Source organism: Cricetulus griseus, chromosome 3 (assembly GCF_003668045.3).
Source record: "Cricetulus griseus strain 17A/GY chromosome 3, alternate assembly CriGri-PICRH-1.0, whole genome shotgun sequence".
Taxonomy (NCBI): domain Eukaryota; kingdom Metazoa; phylum Chordata; class Mammalia; order Rodentia; family Cricetidae; genus Cricetulus; species Cricetulus griseus.
Window position 1 is genome coordinate 55720255 of NC_048596.1, and position 26382 is coordinate 55746636.

Here is a 26382-nt window from a genome sequence, read left to right on the forward strand (position 1 = left end):
GACTGGTCTCTATGTAATCCAGGCTGTCCTGGAATTCATTGTATAGACCAGGCTGGTCTCCGACTCACAGAGATCAGCCTATCTCTGCCTCCCAAGTGCTGGGTGTAGCCACACCCAGCTGAGATTCAGATTTTACAGAATCGGGGCTCAGGATGCATAGACCCCTGGGTCTGTCAGATACAGTGTTATTTGCCCTTTGGTGGTTTGTTGTATGGATGATGAGTATGTTGAGGATTGTAAAGCTGGTTCTAGATGTAAACAGGACAAGGCTTTCTAAGAGTGTTGCAGACTTTTCCTCGTATAGGAGGGTCAAACAAGGAGAATGAACTTTTAAGTTCAGAAAGGTGGTAATTTTAGGATATGTGATCTTGAGTAGATGTCTTAGGTGAAAGAGACTCAAGGGAGGCTTGAAAAATCTGAAAATAATGCTTTCCCTGGGCCCGTGACTGTTCCTCGCCTCACTTACCTTCTGGGATTGTTCCTTATGGATATTAGTCACGTGTGGTTGTGCATGCTTATCATGCCAACACTCTATAGTATGATGCAGGGTTTTAAATTCTAGCCAGCGTAGGCCAAAAGAAATAAAAGCTGTACCCCACTGAAAATGAGTTTCTTTGAAAATTCTAGTTTTAAAGACCTAAGGGAACAAACAGACTGGAGGGTCTGTGAAAGGAAGGTCTACCGGGCGTTGTCCACTACAGGGCACACACTGCAAAGATGTTCAGGCATGCTTGCTTTATTTGGTAGGTCAGGTCTGGATCTGGCAAGGTGACCCAGCTGAGTGTTGCAAGCAGGTTTTCAGGGACTTGGAGGGCAAGGCTTCATATGTAGGCACCTTGTTCCTTTTGTATAGTTCTGTAGAATCTGGGTCTTTTCTCAAAGGGTTTCAAAATTCTGGGAAAGACTGTTAGAGCAAGAGGTCACTTTATGTATGGGTTAGTATGGGGGAGGTTTATCAAGTGTGGTTTGCTCTAATGGATCTATTCCTCAGGCTACTTTGGAGTTGAATTTCTTAGGGCCTATTTCCAAAGAGGTACACTTTTGGGGAAAGCGTGCGGTCAGTAAGGGGAGAGCATGTTAGGGGGAAATTCCTTAAAGTCTTGAAGGTCCAGAAGTGGGCTTGGAATATAGGTACTTGGAATATAGGTACTATGCAGAGGATAGATGTTCAAGACTGAATGTACATACACCAGTGCCCCAGCCTTTCCTGTGTTTGGGAGCATAAGAGTATTGCTATCAGAATGTGGCTCCAGGTAACACTGTGGGAAGGCATTTATCTATCTATCTATCTATCTATCTATCTATCTATCTATCTATCTATCTATGACCGCATGCTTACTAATTTCTGGGAGATTTGTAACATTAGATCTTAGATTTATGAAATCTTAAATGTATTAAATCTTATTTGTAAAACAGATCTTCAGGGCCAAAAGGATGACTCAGTGGGTAAAGGACCTGCTGCCAAACCTGACAATTTGCGTTCTATCCCCAGAACCCACATGATTTGGAGGAAAAAAACACACTCCCACAGAATGTCCTCTGACTTCTACACATGTGCAATACCACATATATAAAATAAAGCATAGCAGTTGGGCTTCTATCATAAACCTTCCCATTAATACTTGTTTGCATTGTCTTTTGATATGTTCCCTGTAAGGAGCCTTAGACAGTAGCAGGGGTTTTTCCTCTTTGCTTTTAGCAAATTGTATTTAGTTTCTTGTCCTTAACCCCATTCTCTGTCCTCTTCAACCTTTGGAGGTCAAGTGGCCTTTCTCACTGCTGAACCTCCTTATATTTTTGGTATTCTGCTCTCTTAGGGAGCTAATATTGGTCGGTCTGTCTGTCTATCTGTCTATCTCTCTATCTCTCTATCTCCTCCTTCTGTAGCTTTATTCACCAAATCTTACGTAGAGGTTACAAAGAGTTATGGTTCAAGCAGTTTTACCTCAGATAGGCAGATAACCATCTCTTTGCTTCTAGGGTGCCTGAACCTGGCCCTAGTATTTCCTGCAGTGGGTTTGGTTTGAATATCTAAAAAGCTCCCTTTCATCCTGTAGCAAGCTTTCTTGTTGGGCTATCTTTGACTGCCAGCTGCAAAAATGGCCCAGAGACTTATTAATTATGAAAAGTTTGGCCTTAGCTTAGGCTTCCCCCCCACTAGCTCTTACAACTTAATTAACCCATATTTTTAAAATCTACATTCTGTCATGTGACTTGGTTATCTCTTCTTAGTACAGTAACTTAGAGCATGCATATCTGAGTCTGCTGGTGAAATGGCAAGCCTAGATTCCTCCTAGTTTCTCTCACTCTGCCTGGAAGTCCCGCCTATTCTGTCCTGCCTACCTATTGGCCATTTAGCTCTTTATTAAACCAATCAGAGAGGTGCCTTAGGGAGAGACACATCTTTACAGGGTAAACAAATATTCTGCAATAGTTCTTTTAACCCAGAGACTTGTTACTAAGTGTTGTTTTTCATTCATCTGAAGTTCAGAGCTGACACTCTCTTAGAGATAGTGTGTAGCCTATCTGCTCAAGTCCCCCAGTAGCCAAAGTGCAGCCCTGTAAATGCTGAATGTCCAATTGACACCACTGTTGAGTGTAGAGTCTCTGAGTGTGGCTATTGGGACTTGGGACTTGTTGGTGCTTGCTGTCACTCTTAAAATAATGTATTCACTACATTTTCCTTGGGGGACTTTTTAAATTTTCTGTAGTGTTCAAAGTCCAGAGAAACCTGTAAATTCTACTTAAAGTATGATGGCTATTTCTAGTATGTTTATCTTCACTGTGGCTTGATCAGGAGCCACTGGTTGCTATGATCACTTCTACAATGTGTTTTGCAGTGGCTAAATGAGGAGAGAATTATCCAGAGGCTTGTGGAAATAGTTCACCCATCGCAAGAAGAAGATGTAAGTTCTCTTATGACTTATTTTTTCATATAAAAACTTATTGGCCACATAACATACATGTGTATTTGTGAAGGGGACCAGAGGGAATGGTGTTCCTGCATTGTGAGGAGTAGGAGAGACTATCTCCTAAGAGCTAGGGTCCTGCTAAACGTGCTTTGTGATAAATCTCCATCCACACTTATTTTTCTTTTATACTGCTTTTAGCTTAGGTGATGGGGCCACATCTGCATCTTAAGAGGTATGGCTAGGGCTTTGCAAGCATCACAACAAGGTCTGGATCACCAGTGATCTAACCGTGACTTTGTAGTCCTGGTCCTGACCTTGAAGCCTCAAACAGGTTCAGCCTGAGTGTGGAGGCTAAAGACAGACATCGTGACAGTGTGTCCTGCCCCTGTCTCTTCACCACCTCTCCTGGTGCTGGAGATGAGACACAGATATGGCAGTGGTTATGAAGTTTGAGTTGGCTGTTACACATTGATCCCTGTCTTGAGTGGTCAGTGTATGTTTTCCCTGAGGTTTGCATCATCAATCCTTAAGTATCACGCTAAGCTGTGTGAGATTATCCAAAGTCAACCATAGGCAGGACAGCTCTTTATGGTTTAACCTCATGTCCATGGAGGAGTTGGGTTTAGGGTGGTCCAGAGTGTGTTTGAGGCATTAGGTCCTCGTCACATGCTTCTAGATTGCTGGTTAGAATGGGAAGTGAGCAGCGTGGATGAGCAGGGCAGAGGGAGCTGGGTTTTACCCAGAGGATATTTGTTATTCAGTGATGGATTTTCTGTGGAGATGGATTTACCCTCTTCTCTAAATAGTATCCTTAAAATTTTTTCATAGGTCTGAAGCAATGGCACAGTGGTTAAGAGCACTTGTTGCTTTTGCAGAAGACCTGACTTCAGTTCCCATCACCCACCTGACAACTCATAACTAACTCAGTTCCAAAGGATCCCTCTTGTTTTTCTATACACACCAGGCACATACATGGTGCACATAAAGTAAAAGTGAATCTGAAAAAGTTTTTCATGCCTAGAGTTAGTTCTAAGATGTATTCTTCACATCTCTGCCACCCCCTCTTGGGATCATGGGGTACATGCTCCCTTGTAGTAGTTGTAATTGTTGCCAGAGTTGATATTCTTCATGTATCCCAGGGCTTGTGTATGTCGGGTGCTAAGGGAGAACTCTGGTGCAAGAACTGTCTAGAAGTGTACTAATTTCTTTTCTTCTGGGTAGGAGCTCAGTAGTAGTTCCAGGAGCTCAGTTCCCATGTTCTAGGATCATGGCCAGTTCTAGGGGTCTTCCATAAATAGACTTGTTCCTCACTGTGTTCTTACAGGACTTTACATTTTTCTGTAGAGTCCAACAGAAACTGTAAAGGAGAAACTCGGTTCTTGAAATTTTTAATTTAATTTTCAGTATATGGGTGTTTTGCCAGCATGTTTGGAAAGACAGCCCATTGCTGCTGATTTGTTAAGTACATGTTTAGTTTTGTATGCAACTATTCTTGATGTTACACTCTGGTTTTCTGCTCCAATATGCATTATCTGACACCTTTTCTTTTTTTAAGTAACATTTTTAGATTTATTTCTTTTTATGTTATGTGTGTGAACATTTTACCTGCATGTATGTATTGTACTGCAGACATCCTGGTGCCCACAGAGGCCGGAAGAGGTTGTCCAATCCCCTAGAATTGGAGTTATCAGTGGTTGTGAGCCACCATGTGGGTGCTGGGAATCAAATCCAGGTTCTCTGAAAGAGAAGCTAGTGCTCTTTACTATTGAACCATCTCCCCAGCCTACAATACAGTTTTTGAGAAGGATGACTAGCTTGGTGACTCCTGCCTAGAATTCCAGCAAATGGAAGGTTAAAAGCAGTTGCACAATTTGGAGGCCAGCCTATGCTACATCTTGAGACCTTGTCTCAAAAAAACAAAAACAAAAACAAAAAAAACCCACACAGGGTGGGGAGTTAATAACCATTTTTAAAAATGTTAATTTACTGATTTTAGTACATACATACTGATTCCCAGTATGTATCATCTCTACAGAATGTAGTTTCCTGGAATGTTACCATTTCCCACAGGACATGAATGCTGAGGCTAGAGCTTCCCAGAAAGGTAGAAGGATACTTTACCTTCTGTCTTCCACAAAGCTCTATTAGTTTTTTTTTTTGGGGGGGGGGGGAGTTTCTATATTTGAGCTAGTGTGTTTATCTGTCTAATAAAGGTATGTGCATGGAATACCTTTTATTCAAATATTTATCCAAAGACATTTGTCCATATCAAGCCTTGCTCACACCTCTATACACATGGTGATTTACACTGTGCAGTTGTGGAAGGGGCTCATCAGCCCGGCCGTCAAATGCTTCGTCTTTTTCTTTGGGGCTACATGTGCTCATTGAAGCTAATAGATGGTTTTAACTCAAGCAATTTCTCTCTTCACTTTTTACTATAAAATTAACTTCTAACAAGTTCTATAGCTAAAATTGTACCTTTTTCCTTTAGCGACATTCAAATGCCTCACAATCACTTTGTGAAATTGTTCGCCTGAGCAGAGACCAGATGTTACAAGTTCAGAACAGTACAGAACCAGATCCCCTGCTTGCCACTCTAGAAAAGTATGTTTACCACTTGGTTCTTACTTTCCTCATTGATGCTGTTTGATGTGTTAACATTGTGAGTGACTGGTAAGTGAAGTGCTCCTTTGTGGACATTGTGTTATGAAAAACCTATGCAAAGCAGGAAAGCCTGCTTTTCTTCTCCACCGTTTGTGACACAGTAGAGACCGAAAAAGCAAGAAGGGGAACCAGTGGCATGTGTACTTGGACTTTCAACTTTTCTATGCCTACAAAGCTGAGTTTTAACAGAGCCATCCTGACGTGAAACAGTCACATCATGACTTGAAAGGTTTTGTGCTCTCTCTCTATATCTATCTATCTATCTATCTATCTATCTATCTATCTATCTATCTATCTATCTATCTATCTATCTATCTATCTATCGTCTTCTGTATGTATGCCTTTGACCCATTTAAGTTGTCGGTTTGTTCTGAAGATCTTCCTCAGGCCACTGTGTCTTTGCAGCTAAGTCAGGCTGCCTGATTTGTTACCTTGTTTAAGCTCATGTTGAGGGGAAAGTCCCTTAGGGACTGGCTGCTGTTTGGATTTCCAGGATTCTCACATTTTTCAGAAAGAACATTGGTTGTTAGCCTGAGTATGTCCTTGGCTTATGTCCACACTGTTAAAGTGGTGCTATAGAAAAGTTGGCTCTCCTGTGGCAGGAGTATCTGGAAAGAGTGTACAGGTGGCATCAGACGAAGTGGTGGTCTTCTTTGGTCTTCTGCTCTCGGCTTGTCTATCATGGTATATATGTCCATTCATAGTCCTCCAATGCAAAGAGGCTGTTCTGCATCTTTTGCCAAAGTGTCTATAAGATGAAAGGGCCAAACCAGAGACAAAACAGTTTGCTGTTAACTGTCTGTGAGAAAGCTGATTAGTATTCCCAGATTTGTTGCTAAAGGAGAGAATGGCACATGCACAGTGCCCACCCCAGTAGTAGTTCTTAGTGTTACGTCTCATTTTATATATGTATTCCTTTAAAACATACACTATCTTCCACATTCAGATACTACCAGTTGTAGTGATTATTAGGCTGAGCTGTGTAAAACTGCCATTTGAGTAGGTTAAAAGTTCTGAGTGTTTGGCTGGGTGTGGCAGCATGTGCCCTTAAAACCCAGCACTTGGCCATAAGCAGGCCAATTTCTGAGCTCCAGGACACAGAGCTACATAGTGAGACCATGTTTCAAACAAACCAAAACAAAAAAAAAAATTTCGTTTTTTGAGTATCAGCAATTTTATGTGGTTTACAACGCTGTTGTCCAATAGAAACACAGCAAAAGCAATACATTATTTTAATGATTTTTAGATATGGAGTCTTGAAAGCTGGCATTTACAGTTAGAACATGTCAAAATCAGTGAACTATATTCTGTTAGTTGGTGGCCACATGTAGTGAGTAGCCAGTGCTGCAGAATAGGGCCACCAGAGCCCATGTATATGCTTGCCTCTAACCTTCAAGCTGTGACTTTAGTTCTCTCTGACTTCTGAAATCAAGATAAGTATATAGTCATGATTTATATCAATACTTGTTTAGAGTGAATTTCTTCAGATGCATGAACCAAGTGAGATAGTGGCCTGTGGTATCACTTTGCCCTGCTAAAATCTAACATATATAATGGTGGGTTCCTTCTCCTTCTCTCTCTTCTCTTCCCTCTTGTCTCTTCTCTCTCTTAAGGAATGAAGAGTTTAATTTGGCTAATAGTTTGAAAGTAAAGTCCATGGTAGCATGATGTATAAATATGAGGTAGTTGGTTAGAGGGAGATGAGTGCAGCCCCCCTTAGTAATATTTCTATTCTTTAATAGTTTCGTGCTGCTGGTTCTTTTATTGTTTATGGATTGAGAAAATACAGTAATAGATGACTGCTGTGAGCTTAGAAATTCTCCATGAACTATAGTCCCCTAGTCCACATACTTGGTTAATACATTTGGTAACAGTATATAAAAATATATTGTCTTAGCCAGTGTTCTAATGCTGTCAAGTGACACCACAGCCATGGCAATTCTTATAAGAGAGCATCTAATTGGGGCTTGCTTACAGTTTCAAAGGTTTAGTCCATTTTCCTCATGAGCACACAGGCAGACATGGTAGCCAAGAGTTCTGCATCCAGATAGGCAGTCAGCAGGAAGAGTGAGTGGGCCTCTGGACCTGGCATGGGCTTCTGAAACCTCAGAACCCACTCCCAGTGACACACTTACTCCAACAAGGCCACACCTCTTAATCCTTTCAAATAATGCCACTCCCTGTGAGCCTGTGGGGCCATTTTCATTCAAACCTCCACGTTGCCTATATTTAATGATCAAATAGTGCAGTTACACTAACAGTGATATCAGGGAGCCAGTCTTATGGTGAGACGTATGAAAAAATTTCTTGTATTGGAATGCTGAACAACCCAGTGTTCAGTATCACTGAATATGTATGTCACAAGTACAAGTTGCACAAGGATAGGTTTGAATGGGCCTAAGTTGGGGAGTGTTTGAGAGAAGTACCACCAAGAAAGAAATCCTGAGTTAATCGACATGAAGTAAAGGAGGAAGTTTGGGGCCTAAATTAATAGCATTCTAGGTAGTATCTGAAAATTTCAAATTCTTTAAAATAGTTCTATTTGGGCTAGGCTATGTCTCTTAATTATGGTTACCAATGGACTCAGAAGTTTTGTTAATTTGTGTTAGTTTTATAGATGTGAGTCTTTCTGTGGCTACTCATATGAACTCAAAGGTTCAGTGAGTATGAACCTTTGTTCCAAAGATGTGCATGATCTAGAAGGCTTCACATATCGTGAGTTTTACTGATGCTTGGCTAATATCACTCCTGTGTTTGAAAACAGGAATATGACTCTTGTCAGAAAGCACCTCCTAATCTAGAGACTGAAAGGTGTCCCCTTATCCTGTGTGGCAAGTTCTATCCTATGCCTGCTGCTGGTGTCTGAGTGATGGATAGTGGTGTCTGGATATTGCACCAATACTGTGTTGTTAAATCATGAGATGGCTGGCTATTACATTGTATTTGACTATCAGATTTCTCCTGATGTGACAGAATTCCAAATTGATACAGCCATAAGATGGTTGGAACTTGTTTGCCGTTCCTTCGAATAGATGTCAGTGGTTCTAAAAGCAACTTTCTTGTGAAAGCCCTGCATTGTCTGTGCATGATAGAGACAGGTATCTGTGCTATTCCACCTGTGAGGCCACTACTGAAGAACACAGTTGCCAGAAGCAAAGCTCCAAATCTCTAGTCCAGAGGCTCTCAACCTGACCGCCCTTGGGGGTGGGGTTCTAATGGCACTTTCACAGGGGCTGCATACCAAATATTTATTTACATTACGACTCATAACAGTAGCAAAATTACAGTTATGAAGTAGCAATGAAAATAATTTTAATGGTTGAGGGTCACCACAACATGAGGAACTGTATTAAAGGATTGCAACATGAGGAAGGTTGAGTGCCACTGCTCTAGTCTATTTCGGCTGCTGTGACTCTGCTAAGTGGTGTTTCACACACTTTTAGTGCTGTTTCTACTGACTTACAATATGAAAACTGTAGAATAAAAGTCAGTGGTTAATGGTCTATTTTGCCTGTTGTGGATCTTTGGTAATCACACAGCAGCCATACCTGTGTGGAGAAAACATGATTTACCATTTGGAAAACTTTTCCTTCTTTTGTGGAAGTGGTAAGTTCTAAGTCATTACTGTCATCACCATCAGCTGTCATCATTGCCACCACCCTGCTTTGAGTAGATCACACCTAGCCTTGAAATATTTTTTGCTTCTCAGCAAAGTTGGCAAAGGCAAACAAGGCCTCCCTTTTTCTCTTAAAGGGGATAAACTTCATGCATAAGAAGAATTGCTATAGTAGTGTCGTTTGAATTAGAAAGCCAGCATGCCCATGTGGATGAGTGCTCATAGGGATTGTGTTGCATCTTTTTAGTTGTTACTGTTAAATGACACTGCAATCAGTACTTGACTATTGATTTCTTTCCCCAGGCAAGAAATTATAGAGCAGCTTCTATCAAATATTTTTCACAAGGAGAAGAATGAATCAGCCATAGTCAGTGCAATCCAGATTTTACTGACTTTACTTGAGACTCGACGGCCAACGTAAGCTTGCCTTTTATCTCACAAAATCATCCATCTTGTTTTATTTTTAGATGTCCTAAAAACTAAGAATTAAATTCCTGCCAGGTGAGCTACAGTAACATGCCTTTGAAGATCAGGTGCTTAATCTTACTGTTGTAGAGACACTAATGTCATTTATGTGAGTACCACCTATTCAGAGATTTAGTTCAACAGTCTGGTTTAGTTTTTGGCACAGCTTTGTGTTTGCTTTAGTTAATATGCCAACCAAAATGGATGTGAGGTGAGCAAACCCCCAAACATGGACAGTGGCTCAGACAACTATCTGGCTGTGTGCTTATGAAGATGGAGGAGGGGTGCCCCATTTGGCAAATGCTGATGGAGGGAGGGGCTCTTTCATTTTCAGATTCCATTCCTCATACAACTGTTGTTTTATGGGGCTCACTGTGAGGGCATTGCATTTCAGAGGTTGGATGAGCAGGTAGCATATGTGTGAATATGATATGATTTTCAATAAGCCACTGGATTAAGTGTTGTAGGAATATGCAGAGATTGCATTGTTTTGCCTGTTGTTACTGGACCCATCCAGCAAAGCAAATATGTGGAAATATGGATGGCATCCTTGGCCGGCAGGCAAAGTCTTCAGTCAGCCAAGGCTTCTGTTTTTCCTGTTAGTGATGAAATGTAGGTCTCTGGGGTGATAGTGAAGGCAGCCTTACCAGCCCCACTTCCCAAATGTCTGGCCCTTGCCACTGGCCTGCTTAATCTTAGTAATAATGGAAGGCAGTCTGTTGTAATTAAGAGAATCTGCAATTTGCCTTTCTCCTTCTTCCCCAGAAATTTATATTTTAAATCACATAAGCAGCATGGTAAGGTATTACTCAGTTGTGCCCTGCTATTTTTCAGATCATGCCTCAGGGCCCTGTTACCTTCTCTCTGACTTTTCTGAGTGGTACTGTGAGGCTTATAGGATGACTCTGACTTGAGAAAGAAAGATACCCGAGGAATAGTAGACATGGCATTTTTAGCAGATCTAAGGAGGAAAACACAGTACCATGATGACATTAAGAGGAGGAACAGGCAAAGCTTCTGTGAAGAAGCTTTCATCTTTGAACGTTGAGCAAGGTAAATTACAGTTAGATCTTGGATTTTTCACTTGATTTTCATGAGATTTCTGAATCCTGGGAAAAAAGGGTTAAGTCTGGGAATTATCTGACTAAGAAGAAAGCATTACCTATGAAGAGCATCAGATTGCCAGGCAATTCATCTGTAAAGGCAGGGTCTGAGATGAAAAGGTGTGAGGGAAGAAGAACTGCCCCACCTTGTGCTGTCCTGTCACCAAGGCCCAAGAAGTCCAAGTGAACATCCATGGTGGGAAACCTGCTGCTGTGTTACAGCCAAGAAAGGTGGTGACTTGAGAATTCACATGCCAAAAACTGGAGTAGATTCCAGGTTGTTTTAACAGAGCTCAAAAAAAGAAGGTATGATTGTTCATTACAGCTCTTAAGCTATTTTAGCTGTATCTTCCCTGAGTTTCCTCATGTTGACACAGTAGTTCAATTATGTTTTTGTAAGGTGTGCGTGCTTGCATGCATTGCCAAATTGTGCATGTGTGGAGTCTGGGGCAACTTTAGGAGTTGCTTCTCTCCAGTCCCTAAAACCTTTTTAAAATTAAGCCCAGGTAGAAGAGAAATAATAAAACTGAGAGTTGAAATCAGTGGTATCAAGAAGGAAAAAAATTACAGAAAATCAATGGAACCAAAAGCTGATTCTTTGAAATGACCAATAAAATGAATAAGCCATTAGGCAGATTGTGGACATGAATAGTAGAAAAGATACAGATTAGAAAGGGTCGGTTGTGGAAAAGACGTTAGTACTGTTTTTTGTTGTTGTTGTTGTTTTGTTTTTTGTTGTTGTTGTTGACATTAAAAGAATATAGGAATGTCACAGGTAACTCACTAAAAACATCCAAGAATTGAAGGGATTTAATTTCCTAAAGGAAAAACCTGCAAAGAAATACTTAAAAAGAAATAGCTCCATTTTATAAGCCATTGACAAAACCAAGTTCATGTTAAACCCTTCAAAAAGAACATTCCTTGCCTGTAGAGTTAGGTGCAGCAGATGAATTCTGAATAGAGATATGTCAGTGTGCAGAAGGAACACATTGCAAAACCTTGTTAAAAAGCCAGCATTATCGGGTCTTGACAGATGGCTTGGAGGTTAAGAGCACTGGCTGCTCTTCCAGAGGTCTTGAGTTCAATTTCCAGCAACCACATGGTGGCTCACAACCATCCGTTATGAGATCTGGTGCCCTTTCTGGTGTGCAGGTATACATGTAGATAGAGCATTGTATACATGATAAATCAGTAAATCTTAAAAAAAGTCAGCATTATCTTGAAACCAACTGAAGTAGATGTGAATAAACCGTGAAAATGCCTTAAGAAAATGGTATCTGACCAAATCCATCTGTTAATCCTGGAGATGGCTTAGTGAATGTACTGTATCCCAAGTGCTAGGGTGGACAGAGACAAGAGGCTCACTGCTGCTTCTTGCTGGCTCCCAGCATAGCTCCAGGTCCAGTGAGAGACCACTATCTCGCATGTGAATAGAGCAGGACACCAGACACCCAGTTCTCCATGCTTATGCAGAGGCACACAGCCATACACATGCTGTACACTCCCCTAAGGCAGAATGAAGTGACTATAAGGCTCATTTGTCTCTCAAAAATCACCATATAAACAGACCAAAAAAAAAAAAAAAAAAACCTTACCATTTCTTTAAATTCCTTTACATACATCAGCAAATCTTTTGCAAGGATTATAGCCAGTATAGTAAGGCAGAAGAGGAAAATGGCATCTAGATAGGAAAGAGTAATATAAAACTGTCTGGCCATAGATCACAGGATTGTGTTTGAGCAAATCTTAAATGATATGTCAAATTAGTCATAGCAAGCCAAGTCTGTGTAGAGACCCTGTTTTTGCTCTTGCCTGCCTGCCTGCCTGCCTGTCTGTCTTTTTTTCTTCTCTCTCTCTCTCTCTCTCTCTCTCTCTCTCTCTCTCTCTCTCTCTTTGTTTTTCAAGACAGGGTTTCTCTGTGTCGCAGCTCTGGCTGTCCTGGAACTCACTTTGTAGACCAGGCTGGCCTTGAACTCACTGAGATCCACCTGCCTCTACCTCCAGAGTGATGGGATTAAAGGTGGGGGCAATGAGCTAGTTCCAGGACAGCCTCCAAAGCCACAGAGAAACCCTGTTTTAAAAAACTGAAGGAAAAAAAAAAACAAAAACCAAAAAAACAGGGATCGCTCTTCCCCTTTCTTCAGGAATTGTGTTTCTGAAAGCTGCCTTCAGAGCTAGATGGAGCTAACTAAGCACAAGTAGTGTTCTCCAGCAGTCATTGCTGCAGTGAGCACTGTCTGGTTCCAGGTGTTCCAGGAGGTGTGCAGCCCTTGGTCTGCTGATTGGCTCCTCATTGCTGTCCCAGGAGAGACATTCTCAAATGTTTCTTTTGTTAATGATCAGTAATTAACTGATAATTGAACAGGTCACATTTTGGTCCAAGCAATCTCACTGTAACAGTCAACATAGGACTTTTAATTTGAATTTTGTACCTCCATTTCAGATTGATTTAGGTCTTCCTTCCCTTCCTGGTCCTATTCTTTCCCCCCACTTAAAAACTACTGTCCCCTTGTAGTCACAATGCTAGCTGAAATTGTGAGTCTCACTCCATCTATAATTTATTTTTAAACTTTTTATTGATTCTTTGTGGATTTCACATTGTTCATCCTGATCCCACTCATCCCCATCCCCTTGCTTCTGCCCTCTGCCCTTGCAACCTTCCCCCAAAAACAAAATTTAAAAGTAAAACTAAAAAAAACAAAACAATTAAAAAGTCTTGGCATGGAAGCTATAGTGTGGCCCAGTGAGTCACACAGTATACCCTTTATTTGATTTGTCTTATAAGTATTCATTGCAGTGAGTCACTGGTCTGGTTTGACGCCTCTGGCTTCTCCTTTATACGCCTCTTGGATATCCTATTGTTGCCTGTGTCATGGAGATCCTGTAGCTTTGGATTTGTATGTTCATACCCTTCACATGCTGTAGTAGTTCATAGATGAGATAGGTCAGTATTAGGATTGGCTCCCTCATAATCCTTGTTCTGAGCCTGGGTGGTAGCTGGGTTGGTCAGCCTGCCAGTTTTCCCTTGTCATCACCATCCCCACAAAGCTTGTAGCAGGCTGTAAGGAGTTCTCACACCCTCATCACACTACCAGGAACAGCTCTACTGTTTTACCCAGATGAAGTGCAGGACTTGCTCTCTGATTGCTGCACTCGATGAGGGTCAGGATCAGTGCTTCAGTTCTCATGGCCTCAAGTTTGGCTCTCCTGCCTGTCACAGGTGACGAGGGTTAGAGAGGAGGGCATTTCCTTTACCCTTGTCATACTGTGGTATACCAGGGAGGGGGCAAGGGCAACTCTTCTGCTGTTAGACCCACAGGCTTAGCTCACCTGTGCCCTGGCAAACAGGGTCAAATATAATGTGCTGCCCAGGTGAGATGCTGTGCCCACTCTCCCATGTGCTGTAACTGGTGGCTTCAGGGCCACTTCTCCCACTCTTGTGGCCCTGAGGCCAGCTCTCTCACCTGATGCAGGTGGTCAAGGATGGGGGGCGCACTTTTTCCTCACCCATGCTACCACATGGCAGATGAGGGATGGGCAGGGTCAGTTCTGTTCCTGTGCCCTCTAGGCTTGCTCACCTGCATCCCAGCCAATAGGTTCATGTCTGTTGTGCTGCCCAGATAAGACGCAGGTCCTGATCTCCTTAGTGCTGCTGCCAATGGTGGTGGCGGGGCTATGCTAATTCTCCAACTCCCATGACCTCAGGGCCAGCTCTCTCACCCACCCACAGGTGGCAGAGGATGGGCAGGTCATCTTATCTTCACCCACTCCACCATATCATAGATGAAGTGTGGGGCCATCCATATCTCCCACAAGCATTCTCAGTGCTGAACCACATGTGCCTCAGTCTTCAGGGTCAGCTCTACTGTGGACCCAATGGCAGTGAGGCCCTCAAAACCTCAACCTCTCGTGGACCCAGATTCTGGACATCAGTATGGCCCTTGGTGGCAACACAGACCACAGAGAGCACAGACTCATTGCAGTAGGACCATAGACCCAAACGTGATTGTTGGAACAGCCTGAACCCAGATGTCATCTTGGCCCTAATTGGCATTGCAGATTGCCCTGATCAGCATGGCCTAAGTGGCAACATGACACTCCCCCCCCCCAAAAAAAAATGCCTACATTTCCCCAGGTGTCAGCCCAGAGCCTGGTATCCACTCAGCCTTCAATGGTAACAGGAACCATGGGCATTGACAGACGCTGGCTGTGGTAGGGCCATGGACCACCCAGGTCTATAGGGCCCTGGCAACAACTTGACCCTTTAAGGCCAACATTGCCTCAGATGTAGGCCCAGATTGTGGGCTTCTGCACATGGTAACAGGAACCATGGACATTATTGTGTAAAATTTTGATCATATTATGACAAATGCAGCTTGCTTGGAGTCAAAAGAGTTGGCCACTAGCTGACCAGAATTAACTACAGAGGACTTGGAAGACTAAACACAGATAGAAGTAGTAAGGTGGGGCAGAAAGGGATCTTGCTCTCTGTTTGGAGGAAGGAACAGAGCAAGTAGGGAGGACTGGTAGCTTCTCTGCTTCTTTGATCTTTCTGGCAAGCTTTATTTGTCAGAACACGATCAAAATATGGCCCCTGACAGCAGTCTTGGCCAGATGTCACCATAGTCCTTGGTGTTGGTGTAGGAATCCTGGACCATGGTCCCTGTGAGTTTACGTCTCTTGCACATCAACTTGGTCACAGGTACTGACCCATACTCTGGGTGTCCACAGGGTCCTTTGTGATAATAGTAGCCACAGACACCAATAGCTGTGCAATAGGACATGCACAGCTGTATCAGGGTCATGAAACAAGTCATAGCCATGGGTGGCAAGCAGTGAGTCTACCTCAGCTGGTTCCTTTCTGCCCTCGTCTCTTCAGATCTCCCTATCCCCAGCTCATAAATCATGATCCATCGCTCTCCTTCTCTCTCTTCCCTTCCCTCTCCCTCCCTCTCCTCCTTCCTTCCCTCCCATTTTGGCACCCTTTACTCACTCACCGTAATGGTACCTGATTGCCCAGTGCCAGAGGCTCATGGAAATAATTCTTCCCATCTCAAGTCTAGAAACATAGGGTGCTAGGGTGGGTTGGCTGGCTGGCTGGCTGGCTGGCTGGCTGACTAACTGGGTGCCTTCCTTCCTTCCTTCCTTCCTTCCTTCCTTCCTTCCTTCCTTCCTTCCTTCCTTCCTTCCTTCCTTCCTTCCAAGGAATGAGTTGTAATGGTTGAAATCAGTGTTGTTTATCTAAAAATATTCTAAGGATAAGTTGGGGCTTGCTTATTGTTAACATTTCCAGCTGGCAGGTAATGCAATGTGTCCTGTGACTAGGGGCAGTCCTTCATTTGATTCCACATTTTCTGCTCAGTTAGACATGTTTTCAGTATGATAGTTACAGGAGAGAAATGGTTCGGGGGAATCTGGAGATGTGACATAGTATCTCACCCCATACCTTAAACCCCTGTAGGTTCTCAGGGCATGGTGGCCAATCTCATGAATCTTACTACTCTGTTTCTTGGCCTCTTCTTTGACTTTACCATAATATAGTCATAGATTCATGAAGTATATGCCTGCAGAGTTGATATGAAGAGCTTCAGTGAATTATTCTGAATTACAGTTGTTACCTCAATGTGTTTTCCAGATTTGAAGGCCATATAGAAATCTGCCCACCAGGCATGGGTCACTCAGCTTGTTCAGTTAACAAGAGTGTTCTAGAAGCCATCCGAGGAAGACTTGGATCTTTCCATGAACTCCTGCTTGAACCACCCAAGGTAGGGTTGCTGTCGTAAGTGTTAGTGGTAGCCAGGAGTTTGGTTTAGGCAGTCACTAGATTGTCTGAGCACCTTGGAAATAAGAGACTCACCATAATTAGCATTGTATGGTATGTTTTTTAAAAGTATGTGTGTGGGTGCACCAGTTACAATCTTCCATTCGACTTTATGGGTTCTGGAGATAGAACTCAGAAGCTAGGAGGGAAGCGCTTCACCCACTGAGCCATCTCCTCAGCCTGCATAATATATTTAAATGTACTACTGATTTTTGCTACCTCTGAGCTATTTTGTTGGTGATTGGTTTGGTTTGGTTTGGTTTGTTGGGCACAGTCTTGCTATATATTCCAGGCTGGCCTTGAACTCACTATCAACCTGCCTGAGCCTTATGAGTAGTGAGATTACAAGCATATACCACTGTGCCTCCTGTAAACTAGTTTTTAAATTTACTCTTATCCATATACATTGTCTAAATTAGTAAATGAGAGGAAATTATAATTAAAAATACCTAAATAGTAAACTCAGATTTTTGTTTTGTAAATCCTTGAGTACCTATATATCAGTAAAATAAAACATTTTCTTATTTGTAACATACTCTTTTTAGGCCTTTGAGATAAAGTTAACCTTTCATGTTCTGATTTTTGAAATTGCATTTTCATATAAGCTTGAGGACAGTATGGACAAATAATGTTTTAATGGAGATACAGTCTACTAAAGTCTTAATGTACAACCTGGAAAGGACCTGGCACAGGGTGTTGCTTTTCCATGAGGAACATCTGAACACAGTGGAACTTCAGGAGACTTGCCAGAGTCACACTGGGAATCACACTGCTTTAGTGTTAGGTCTTCCATGGCCCTTTTCTTTTACCCTGTACATTTGAATCCAGTGTCATTTGTTGTGTATTCATTGCTATAATTCATTGAGAATTTAGTATATGGATTTGTCACTTCTGATTGAGGTCTTGCTACTTACTGTTCTGTTGCTGTGAAAAGATACCATGACTAAGGCAACTCTTATAAAAGGAAGCCTTTATTGGGTCTTGCTTACAATTTTAGTCCATTATCGTCATGGGGATAAGGGACATGGTATTGGAACAGTAGCTGAGAACTACATCCTGATCTTCAGGCAGGGCGAGAGAAGCTGGCCCTAGCACGGACTTTTGAAACCTCCAAGCCCATCACCAGAGACACACTTCCTCCAACAAGGCCATACCTCCTCATGCTAGTGATCACTCTCTAGGGACCAAAAATTCAAATATATGACTCCCGTGGGGACCATTCTTGTTCAGATGACCGCATTTATTCTTTTGGGGTGGGGGGGCAACAGAATACCTTAAGTCCAGATCCCAAGGGTCTCATTAGCTCCCAAATTGTTGTTCAGATGCTCAGTGCTATTATGAGTACCTAGCAATTCTCTCTATGCTCAGGGTTCTGCTGGGCCCATTCCAACCAGAGCTCTGCATCCTGATTCAGCCCATTCACCCTAGAAAACCATTTTCAGTGTTTAGCAGCGAAATGCCAGTGGCATCCTTCTTGCCAGTCCTTGGAGTAAGAGTAAGAAAAAGATAAATCACCCCTATGCACCATGAAGCCTGTTAGAAAGTCTTCGAGTTCCACGGAGTGGAACTGTAAGGGTTGGGCCAGAAGAGGAGAGTGGGCAAGTATAAAGCTTTTGTTTAGGCAGTCTGAAAACCTTGGAAATAAGAGACTGACCCTAATTAGCATTACAAACTATGTTTTCGTGTTGTTTTGTTTTTTTAAAAAAAAGTTTATATAGGTTAGAGTACAACTTGTAGGAACAGTTATCTCCTTTCATTCTACTATGTGGGTTCTGGAGATGAGTGAGTGGGAGCGGCTTGGGTGTGACCTTAAGCATTTTAGTTTGTTACTCTTTCCTGTCAGAATGTCTAAAGTGCTGCAGTATATGCTTCTGCCCTTTGATTACAGATTTTTGAGACTTCCTTTGTAGACAAGAACAGGCCGTCTATCACGTTTCTCAGGGCAAACATTTACCCTTTACCATCTGTAGTTGTTTCTGGCTTCTTTTTGGTTTTTCGAGACAGGGTTTCTCTGTGTAGCTTTGGAGCCTGTCCTGGCACTCACTCTGGAGACCAGGCTGGCCTCGAACTCACAGAGATCCACTTGCCTCTGCCTCCCGAGTGCTGGGATACCAACACCTGGCATTTCTGGCTTCTTGTAAAGATTCTAGCTGCAAGTTTAGGTTTCTCTCAGGTGTAAACGGTGTGGTGATAGCTGGCTTTCTGTGTCAGCACATGGACTTTATGTTTATTCATTTAACTGAATTTGATTTGAAAGCTTTTTTTTTCCCTCAGAAAAGTGTGATGAAGACTACATGGGGTATACTGGACCCTCCTGTTGGGAACACTCGATTGAATGTGATTAGGTTGATATCCAGCCTGCTCCAAACCAATACCAGCAGTATAAATGGGGACCTGATGGAACTGAACAGCATTGGTGTCATATTGGTGAGATTCTGCCTCACAGACATTCAAGTCTCCCTTGATAGTTCCTAAGTCTTACAAATTGACATGGGTGTGGTCTGATCTTACTGTCGAGTACTGTCACCTGGAGAGAGTAGGGGCAGGTATCTAACAGTACTGTCACCATGAACACTGAACCTGCTTTGAACGCAATCTGACTTGTCCCAAGCCTGATTGTGATGTGAGGTGCTAGAGGTGTCAGCTTACTTTTGACACCTATCCACCCAGTAAAGGGGACGAGCTCATTCCCTCCACACCTCTGGGAAGCAAAGTTTGGGGGACATTAGGAATCCAGAAAGTACTAGAATAAAATAAAACTGGCAGAGGCACACACATCACAAGGCACTGGCTCACTGTTCAGGGCCACGTGTGTGACAGGGTTACCTTGTTAATAACTGTCCTGTATTCTGCACCCTCAGGGGCTCTGAGTAGGAAGCCCAATTTTAAGCAGGAATGACAAATTAACAAATAGCTATCTATAAATTGACATTCTGCTGACAGTGGAGGCTATGATGACACTGTTAGGTTGCCCTAGACCTTCTTTTTTTCTTTTCTTTGGGGGTGGGGTGGGGGCGTGTTTAGAGACAGGATTTCTCTGTGGCTTTGGAGCCTGTCCTGGAACTAACTCTTGTAGACCAGGCTGGTCTCGAACTCACAGAGATCCGCTTGCCTCTGCCTCTCGAACTCTGGGACTAAAGGCGTGTGCCACCACCGCCTGACTATACCTTCTTTTTTCAGTAAAACTAATGCTCTGTATCACATTTCTTCATTTAAAAATGAGCCCTAATTGTGCAGTTCAAGAAAGTGCTAAGCAAAACCTATTGCTTGGGGGTCTGAAGAAGCAATGGTAATTCTCCCTGAAGTCACAAAGTGAAGAATCTGGAAATGGACTAAGCTAGATATTTGCATCACTTTACAGACTTTGTCTTTGAGAAGGTTATGCTCATGTTTTCTTCATTTTTCTGAAACTTTCTTCTATTTTCTAATATATTCTATGCAAACTCAGGCATTTTGAATGCTTAATTTTAAACCTCTCCTTTAAATATTAAACTTTGGTTCCTTTTAATGTGGATATATACATGTCTGTGTGTACACGTGCATATTTAGGCATCATGAATCCCATGTTGATGTCAAACTATATGCTTTGGAAGTCAGTTCTCTCCTTTCATCATGTGGGTTCTCAGAATCAAACTCAGGGAATTAGTCTTGCTGGCATCTTTACCTACTAAGCCAACTTGCTAGCTTTCTACCTTGTCTTTTGAGACAGAGATCCATTGACTCTGAAGCGCATCAGTTATGCTAGGCTGGTTGGTCAATTAGCTATACCTGCCTTCACTTCCCCAGTACTTGATTGTAGACCCATGCCCAGCTTTTAAGTAGGTGCTGGGGATTCAGAGTCAGCTCCTTTGTGTACTCAGCAACCACTTTACTGACTGAGCATCTTCCCACCCTGAAACATATTCTTCAATTACTACTGTATAGATAGTTAAAGTGGTGGCTTCGGCATTGAGCTAACTGAAGAGACTGCACTTTTATTTTGTAGGACATGTTCTTCAAGTACACATGGAATAACTTTCTACATACGCAAGTGGAAATTTGCATTGCACTCATTCTTGCCAGTCCTTTTGAGAATGCAGAAAATGGCACCATTACTGATCAAGACTCTGCTGGTGACAATCTGTTATTGAAGCATGTAAGCATTATTTCTTGGTTACTGTGTTTTCCAGAGTATGAAATTAATTACAGTTGAAGAACAGATTAAGTAGCTTCCATGTCTTAAGGTTTAACTGCCACATGCTCATTGCACTTTGGCCAGTGATTTCTGTTAATCACATTCTCCAAAGAACATCTCTAAATGAGCTGTAAGCCCACTTTCCTGGTAAATATAAGAAGTTTAAACATACCTTGAGGGAGTTAAAAGAAGCATAGATAATTAAGTACTACTAAGAATGCTTTTACAGTGCTTTGGCACACCAAAATTTAACTACTGGTGCTGAATAGGTGCTTAAAAGTTTGGCAGAATGAGTTTTGGTCAATATTGAGTGATGTTTTTAAGTTCTGTCTTGTGTTTTATGGGCAAGGGGCAGAGGGATCTTGCTGTGTAAACCAGACTGGTCTTGGACTCATGAGCTTTCTGCCTCGAGCTCCCGAGAGATGGAGTTACAAGCATGTGCAATGATACCTGGCTTAGGGGGCATTTCTTTTCTATAAAATATGAAGTCATTTTTCTGGGTCAGTCTTCAGTGTTCTACATTCCTATGGTTTTATCTAATCCTCAAGTTCCTATGTGGTTTATTCCCAGACCTGTTAGGCAGAAAGGCTGTCCTGAGTAGACAAGTACCATTGCTCATTGAAGTTTGCAGCCAAGGCTGCTTCTCTTTGACCGTTTTGGTACGACCCTGTTCTCAGTATTACACAAGTGTTAGGATATGTTCAAGTCATGTTGCTCACATTTAAAAGTGAAGTAAGCCAGGTGTGGTTGTGCATGCTTATAATCCTAGCACCTAGGAGGTAAAGACAGAATCAGTGAGTTCAAGACCAGCCTGCCCTACATAGAGGGCCTGTCTTAAGCCCCACTCTCCAATCCCCTAGTAAAATAAAGCAAACAAGAGAAAAAATAGAACATTGTGTTAGAGCTGTGCTAAATTTGTCAGAGCATACAATTCTGGCTGGGACCTGTGCTTCTGACCAACTTTTTCTAGGTAACAGATCCTAGCTTTGCCTCAGATTCACTGCTTACTGCGGCAACACTCTTAGCAACAAGTTGCCTAGTAGTGCTCTCTGTGTGGCCATGGTACTGATGGGACTGGCTTCAGGGGATCTGGCACTATGTTGCATTTGGGTGGCTAAGAACCACATGCAGTTTTATGTAAAGTTGTTTTGTTTTTAAAGCGAGGACCTCACTATGTAGACCAGGCTGGCCTTGAACTCACAAAGATCTACCTACCTCTACCTCCAGAATGCTCTGGTTAAAGGTTGAGCCACTAAGCTTGGTTTACTCTAGTATTCTAATGCTTTAACCACTGTGTGAATAATTGAAGTAATTGGAGTGTTCTATCTTATTTAGCTTTTCCAAAAATGTCAGTTAATAGAGCGAATCCTTGAAGCCTGGGACACAAATGAGAAGAAACAGTAAGTAACTTGTTTCTGAAAGTAGTGCAATTTGATTTATAATTTACAGAAAATCTTACTAGTTCCCCTTTGCTAGTTAGAGAGAGTGAAAATAAGGTTACATCATAACAGATACTTTTCTGACCTTTGGTCAAGTCTTAGAACTCTGTTGTTTTGGAAGACTTTCTGAGAATAGTATTGAGTTGAATATAAACAGCCAAAAGTTGACTCTTTCCCCAGTATGCAGTGATTACCCTCTCAGGGTAGATCATTCCATACACATACACATACACTCATAGTAAAACATCACTGTAAGTTTACACCTAAAGGGAAACAATGTGCAATATTTTCTTCATAGACAAGATTTTATGAAACATTACTTGGCCCTACCTACAACTTTCTTACATAAGATGTTTTTGTGGTTGTGATCGTCATCATCATCATGGTGGTACTGGCGGTGGCAGCAACGGCAGCAGTGACTAGTAGGCACTCTCTTTAATACTCTGGCAGCTTTTACATGACCCCCATATTCTGAAACAGGCTATGTAGGGTGGGTTTGGGAAGTACTTTCAGGGTTTGCTGCTGTGTGAGGCTGGGTGAGTTTGTATAAGTGATACCTAGCTTATGTCTGTCATTACTGGGTGGTGGTTTATATGAGTGCTAGAATAGGAAGAGGGAGTCCTGATCATTAGAATTGGTTCGTGCTGGTTGATACTTTCAGGGATCTAGGCAAACATCCTGCCGTGCTGTGGGATGTAGGGACTTAATCACTGGGAGAGGTTAGAACTCACTGTCCACTCTCTACCCTACCCTTCTAGCCTCTAGTGACCACTGTTATTCTTGTTGCTTGTATGAAGTCGCTGTCTTAGTTTCCATGTGAACAAGAACATACTGTCTTCTCATTGTGATTACCTCCCCTAATAGTGTTCTTCAGTTCTATAAACAATGCCACAAATGGCAGAATTTTGTTTTTTATGTCTGACTACCCCATTTTTTTATCCATACCATTTCTGAACAGTTGTCTCATCTAGGCCTTGCGATTTTGATTAGTGACACTGTGCATCTTTATGTGTATCTCTCGGTCATTTTGTGTGTCTTGATAAATGACTATTTATATTGTAAACATTGTAAAGGAGAAGCAGGAGGGGGTTGCTGTTGGTCTTCTGTATTCTCCTGGTTGTGCTCCACTGTGGAAGGGCTAAATCTCCACTAAACTCCTGTCTGGGGTGTGCACTTTGGAATGTCTCAAATCTGGTACAGCCTCTAAATAGTTTTTGAGGTGATCCCATTTGCCTTTTGTTGCTTTTATTGTCTGTGTTTTTGGGGTATTTTCTGAAAGTCTCTGTCCAGACCAGTATTGTGTTTGTCTTTTGTTCTAGTGGTTTCATGATATCTAATTTTCAGTTCAATTTTCCTTTTGTGTTGGTTTATTATGTGGGGAGGAGATGGACATTGTGTTTTACTGTTCTTCATGGGCATATCTAGCTTGACCAGCACTATTTATGAATATGACTGTGCTTCCTTCTGAGTTAGCTTTAAGTCTGTTTCTCATTCGTCATGATACACCTTTTCTAGATGATCAATTTCAGGAAGTATGACTGCTATGTGGAGCCCTTACATAACCACCACTGCAGTCAGAACATAGAATGCTCCATCATCGTGCACAAGTGCATTGCCCTCCCCCCCCATTTTTTTTTAGGGGGTTGGGGATGAGCTGAGGGTAACTTCGAACACCTGGTCTTGCCTCTTTTCCAGCACTGGGATTGCAACCATGTTCCAATGCCTGGTATTATGTGGTGCAAGTGATCAAATCCAGTACTTTAGTGCAAGCTAGGCTGCATTCTACCAACTGAGTTCCTCAATAGTTTATGCTGTAGAAATTCATCACTTTTCAGATCTATATTTAGTTCCTGAAGGAGTTAAGTGACTCAGGGCAGGAACCAGCTTGCTTTTGTTGGTCTTGGTGGTCGTCGTTATGAACTTAGTAAACACTCAGAAGCACAAATGGCTTTGATGTGGCTGTATTGGAAACTGGTTGTAGCTTATGTGGCTGTGGCAAGGGGTTTTGATTAGCAGGCACATTATTACAAATGAAGCTCCTTTAGGAAAACTGGACATCTCTGGTTCTGTGTCTGACCTTTCGGGTGTTCTGTGTCCTCTGTGACCTCCCACCTACCAGTCTCTTTCTCTTCCTGCCTCACTGGGCCAGTGCATAAATATCCTTATGCTCTTCTCTTTCTATGTGTTTGTCCTCTGAAGACCATCCTAAGCTTGGAGATCTGTTTTCTTCAGTGCTTCACTATGTCTGAAGCCTTGCAGATAGGCTTTTTTGTTTCTTACCTTTGTGGCCTTAAGGCAGTATGGGAGGGCTAAGAAGTTGTCTTTGGGAACACTGGAGTCTCTGGAGCTTACTGTGGAATAAAAGGCAGCCTTTGCAGCTTAGTGTGATCCTCAAATTCCACACATGCCCTAGAGGTTATCCAGTAGGTATTGTATTTTCCAGGTGGGCCTCCAAGCATGGAGTTTTGTTATCTTTTAGTGGCTCCTGAAAGGATTTTCTCCCTTTAAGCAAATATCTCTTGAGTCTCCCTCTGCCTTGCTGTCTCACACAATGAATGTGGTTAGAAAGAGTAATCTTAGCAAAAGAAAACATTGAGGACTAAGTTCATTGGCCTCTGTTCTAAGTGATCTCCAGCAAGTACAAGGGGCCCTGCCTTTCTTACCGTGCCAAGTATTTAGATAGTTACTATCTCAAGTTGAGAATTGCCATTAATAGTTAAAATTTATGTCTGTCAATTAGAACAAATAAAACTTGATATCTTTTGGTGAGGGAGGCAAACAAAATTCTGACTCCAGTTTCTTCTAATCTGATTAAAGTCTGAAATTCAGAGTTTTACAAAAATGTAAAGGAAAATTCTAGTGACATGGGCATTAGTAAATGTTTGCTGTCAACGGCAGTGGTTATTGTTGACATTAGAGTATCTGTCCTGTTACTAAGCTGCCATGCCTTGTGTTAAATTTCTGTATTCTCCATTTGAGAATCTGCTAAGTGTCTGTCCTACTTACTAGTCGTAATATCTGTTTTTTCCCCTTGTTAGGGCTGAGGGAGGACGACGGCATGGTTACATGGGACACCTCACGAGGATAGCTAACTGTATTGTGCACAGCACTGACAAGGGTCCCAACAGTGTGTTAGTACAGCAGCTTATCAAAGGTAAGTCATTTAAACAATTCTCATTATGTTTGTGTGGAATCAGAGAACAGGTAAGGAGTTAAAGTGATGGAAACAGGTTGAAGTTACTTTATATTTTAGAGACTGGCTATCTCACTGTGGTTCTTGAGAATGTTTAAGCCATGTGGCTCTCAGCTGTACTGCTGCTCAGATTTCTGTTGTCCATTTGGAAACCAAGGGGCATGCTGAAGTCACTTCCAGTTAGAGAATTGTTGATAGCCTGGCTTTTGGGGGGTTTTGTTGTTGTTGTTGTTGTTGTTTTTAAGATTTATTTACTCACCAGACATAATGGTACATGCCTTTAGTCCCAGCACTTGGGAGGCAGAGGCAAGCAGATCTCTGTGAGTTCAAGGCCTGTCTGGTCTGAGTTCTCAAATAGCCAGAGCTACATAGAGAGACCCTGTCTTAGGTGGAGGGTTATTTATTTATTTCATGTGTATGGGCAGTTTGCCTGTGTGTGTGTACACCATGTGCATTCAGTGTCTGTGGAGGTGTGAAGAGAATGTCAAATCCCTCTGGAACTGAAGTTACAAATGGTTGTGAGTTTCCTAGGATCAACCCAGATTCTCTAAAAGAGTAGCCAGTGCTCTTAACCTCTGAGCCATCTCTCTAGCCTCTGACCTGGTTCTGTGTTTCTGTTTTGGAGTAGAACCACTCAAGCTATGGTGGCTCTTGCTTTTTCTTCTGAAGCCTGCCCCCACACCCCATGTATATCAGTGTTTTGCCTATATGCATGTATATATACCATGTTCATACCTGGTTAGAAGAGAGTGTTGGATCCTCTACAACTTGCTTTATGGGTGGTTGCAAGTCACCATATGGGTGCTGGAAACAACCTAGGTTCCTTGTAAAAGTAATAAATGCTCTTAAGCACTGAGCCATCTCTCTAACATCTAGAATCTAGCAAATCCTCCCTCCTATTGTTGTTACCTGTGGATTAAATTCCTTACTTGAGATGCTAAAACACTGTCAGCATTTCTTCCATGTCTCTGTTATTAAAACGGGAGACTTTGGCT

General features: G+C 42.2%; 1 protein-coding gene across 14 annotated transcripts in view; it reads left to right on the forward strand.

Annotated features, from left to right (window-relative positions):
* Positions 1-26382, forward strand: part of Ppp6r3 (protein phosphatase 6 regulatory subunit 3) — a 115355-nt gene that overhangs the window by 54592 nt on the left and 34381 nt on the right. For all 14 annotated transcript variants that reach the window (XM_027408775.2, XM_027408777.2, XM_027408779.2 and 11 more), the window contains 8 exons: positions 2841-2906; positions 5404-5516; positions 9496-9609; positions 16396-16525; positions 18856-19008; positions 20567-20716; positions 22091-22155; positions 25233-25348. In XM_027408775.2, coding sequence (XP_027264576.1) covers positions 2841-2906; positions 5404-5516; positions 9496-9609; positions 16396-16525; positions 18856-19008; positions 20567-20716; positions 22091-22155; positions 25233-25348 — 907 coding nt within the window. The remainder of the gene's footprint in view (positions 1-2840; positions 2907-5403; positions 5517-9495; positions 9610-16395; positions 16526-18855; positions 19009-20566; positions 20717-22090; positions 22156-25232; positions 25349-26382) is intronic.